The sequence below is a fragment of the Gavialis gangeticus genome, unplaced genomic scaffold (genome assembly GCF_001723915.1).
Source record: "Gavialis gangeticus isolate Ggan-Ray unplaced genomic scaffold, GavGan_comp1, whole genome shotgun sequence".
Taxonomy (NCBI): domain Eukaryota; kingdom Metazoa; phylum Chordata; order Crocodylia; family Gavialidae; genus Gavialis; species Gavialis gangeticus.
Window position 1 is genome coordinate 86,284,999 of NW_017729031.1, and position 3,289 is coordinate 86,288,287.

Below are 3,289 nucleotides of genomic sequence, written 5' to 3' on the forward strand. Positions count from 1 at the left end.
TTAATGAAGATCACTACATTGACATAAGCATGCATATTTCAGCACACTAAGAGAATTCTATGCAGTCTTCAAATCTGCAGGTCAGTGGGTCAGCGTTTTCTTGGTTTCTATCTTTCGAGTTAAATCCAAAATTCAATTTAAAGAGCATATTTGACAAACTGCAAGTCATATACTGAGATGGCCTTACTAAAAAAAAAGCTATTAAATGGACTATTATTTATGAGGATTTGCAGATGCAGAATTTACTAGCAAAACACAGCACCAACTATAACAAATTTCAGAAGTTGCATTAGAGTCCTACCCCTATTTTTTTGTCTTTCCACTCTACTGTCTCCTGAAGATCAGAAATTTCCCTGACATAGTTCTCCTGTTTCTGTTGCAGCTGTTGGATTTCCTGATGGGCAGGACCAAACAGGGAGACAGAAAGCAGATAAAGGATTAACCAGAAGAAAAGACTCAAGATTGTAGTGACACAAAGGAACAATTAAATGAGACATTAGGAGAATAAAAAAAAAAAAAAGACTACCCACATGCCCAGCTCCGTAACTGGCCCACTTACATCCCAACTGTTTTCCTTAAGAAAAGTTAAAACAGCTCCTGAAGTCTATCATACTGCGAACACCCAATCCCACCCATTAGAAGGCAGGCATATACTAGGTTAGTAGAGCTATTTTGATTTCACTTTTACGTCAATTGCCTAGCCCTCCCCTTTCTGGCAGGGGAAATACCATGACTACAATGGTGGCAGGGGAAATACCCTGACCAAGGTAATGCAATTAAAATGCCACTGTGTAGTTGAGAGTTGCACCCTTGTCTGCTTGCAGACAGAACTCCCTACGAGAGCCTCAGTCAGCCAGGTTCCAGTGGGAGGATCTCAGCCACACCAACTTTATGGAAATGGGAGACCCTTCCCTAACTTGCTCCTGCAGCCACATGGCAGAGGGCAAGTCAAACTCAGGGGCATCCAAACCCCAAGCTTCCAGGCTTGGGCCTGTATGTAGGATGCCCGCCAAAGGATTTGGAAGCATCTGACGCCCCAGGCGGGGGTGGAGGATGTTTGCAGCTATTATGGGCACATTTGATTCTTGAATGACTCATGGATTTGGAATTGATTTGGCTGATTTGAACTGGAACACAAAAAGTGTTCCTTAAAAAAAACTCTCTTAAAAAAGTACTCTCTCAGGCAATAAATTTGTTCCTGGAAATTATAAATAGTGCAAAATACAAAAAGTAATTATGAAATACTGTTATCTGTCCCAACATTTTAAAAAATGACTAATAGGCTGACCTTACAGTATTTTTTCAGCAGCAAAATGAGAGGCAGTGAATAAGACTCTCCAGTCCTCACGGAGCCTTCTATATTTTATGTGCTAGTTTGAAACACATGGGTCATGAAAGCCAGTAAACACAAGAAGAAATTACTTACTGCAAGCATTTCTTCTCTTTGCTTCAAGGCTTCTTTCATTTCTGTGAACTGAAACTGCAATACACTATGAGCATGCCTTTCCCTCTCAAACTCCTGAAGACAGAAGAAAATACGTTTATAAGCATGTTTTAGTGACTGGAAAAGTCTTTATCTTATGAAGAACAGAAGAAAGGAATTGCTAAACAAAACACTCCGCATAAGACTGTTCTGAATATTCTTGAAATTAGTTCTACAAGCTGCTCTAATTTATTATCTCTTATTTCAAACATCTATAATGCAGGAACAATAAATTAGATGTGACTCTTCATATCTTTTATATACTATTGTATAATACAGTAGGTGGAGGATTTTATTTTGTTTATTTTCTGTCAAAGCATGCAGTACTTAAAGTACTCCCATGTCCTGCTGACCTCAGAGGTGAATGATACAGAAAATAATCAGGTTTTATTTCCTATGTAGGACTCTACCATTTGGCCAGTTCACTGTGAAATTTCAAACAAATGTTTTCCTAGAGCTATACATGATGTTGGATGCACATCAGCTAATCTTATTAGCCAAAGAGTACACTTCTGAAGTTAGCACAAGACTTATGAAAAAAACTAAGAGATACTCAATGGCACTACTATCATTACCTGTTAATGCAGCATAAGTTCAAGCCACTGCTATAATATTTTCAATACTGAATCATATGAATATCTTAATTAAGATGGCAGACTACAATCTACCTGATGCCTGAAATTCTTCCTTCACACTAGAGGGGATAATGACCATCTTCCCTTTTGATAGGTCTTCATCTTCAATTAACCAAGCTTCTTTTCTTCAGTTAACTTTGTTTGCTGTCCCTGGAAATCTCTGTTCTCCCATTCCAAATCCCTGCTCACTGCTTTTAATCACAGTGCCACCTTCTTCCCTCAGACCTGATGAGGAATGCTTTGCATTTGATGACTTGTCTAAGTTTATTCCATCCCTGCAGCTGGTCTAATACAAGATATCACCCACAAAGATCCTTTCCTCTTGCATAATTCCTGGACCACCCCTACTACAACATCACTGTAACACTACCTTAATTAAGATTTGCATCTCTCATTACACACTTAAGGCCTTTTGAACAAACTTCATATGACATAACATTCTAAAAGAAAAATAAATTTTCAGAAGTCACTATCAATAAAACTTCTGAGTCAGAAATACGTTTTGGGTTTGTTGCAAGGATCATAATATGAATGAAGTGTATGACCTCTCTCATGAAAGATAAGATTCTTCACATACTGGAACCTGCCTTATAAAAATGTGAACCTTAACAGATCAAGACAGAAGAAGGCAGCAGGGACACCAATTATCATGTTATCTTGGTACTTTAAAAAAAAAAAAAAAAAAAGATAATTTCACTAGTAGTGCCATTGCTCCTCCCTGAGGACACTGTTCAGCTCTGACTTTCAGCTTGTCATAAAGGCTCTAGTGCTGTACATTTACCTTGTTTTTCTCTTCATATTGCCTCTTTGACTCTGCCAGTTGTTCTTCCAATTCTAACAGTGCATCTTTCAGGGTGTCTACTTGATACATGAAATTTGTTTTCTCATTATCTAGTTGAGCATTGGACACCATAGCTTTCTTATATTTTTCTTCAACTTCTGCTAGGGAGTCCTGCAGAGAAGGAATATATAACGATTATGTTAATTTGCAACTATAGTGAGATGTAGAAAAAAATTAAAGAAAACATCTCTCTCTTCTAAGCCACGAGCTTTATTCAACAAGCTACGGAAGCCCTATAGCACATCTGTAATATCATTAAGCCTAATAGTTATAATTGTGCGCTTAAGTACTGTAATCAATTTTAAGACAAGGTATCCATCCACCCTCCAT

General features: G+C 37.9%; 1 protein-coding gene across 9 annotated transcripts in view; it reads right to left on the reverse strand.

Annotated features, from left to right (window-relative positions):
• The window catches only part of LRRFIP1 (LRR binding FLII interacting protein 1), a 249,245-nt gene that overhangs the window by 35,298 nt on the left and 210,658 nt on the right, over positions 1 to 3,289 (reverse strand). For 8 of the 9 annotated variants that reach the window (XM_019523330.1, XM_019523331.1, XM_019523325.1 and 5 more), the window contains 2 exons: positions 2,900 to 3,070; positions 1,427 to 1,519 (listed from right to left, as the gene is read on the reverse strand). In XM_019523330.1, the coding sequence (XP_019378875.1) occupies positions 1,427 to 1,519; positions 2,900 to 3,070 (264 nt within the window). Of the gene's footprint in view, positions 1 to 301; positions 395 to 1,426; positions 1,520 to 2,899; positions 3,071 to 3,289 lie in introns of all 9 variants that reach the window. The other variant, XM_019523333.1, reaches the window with a different exon arrangement.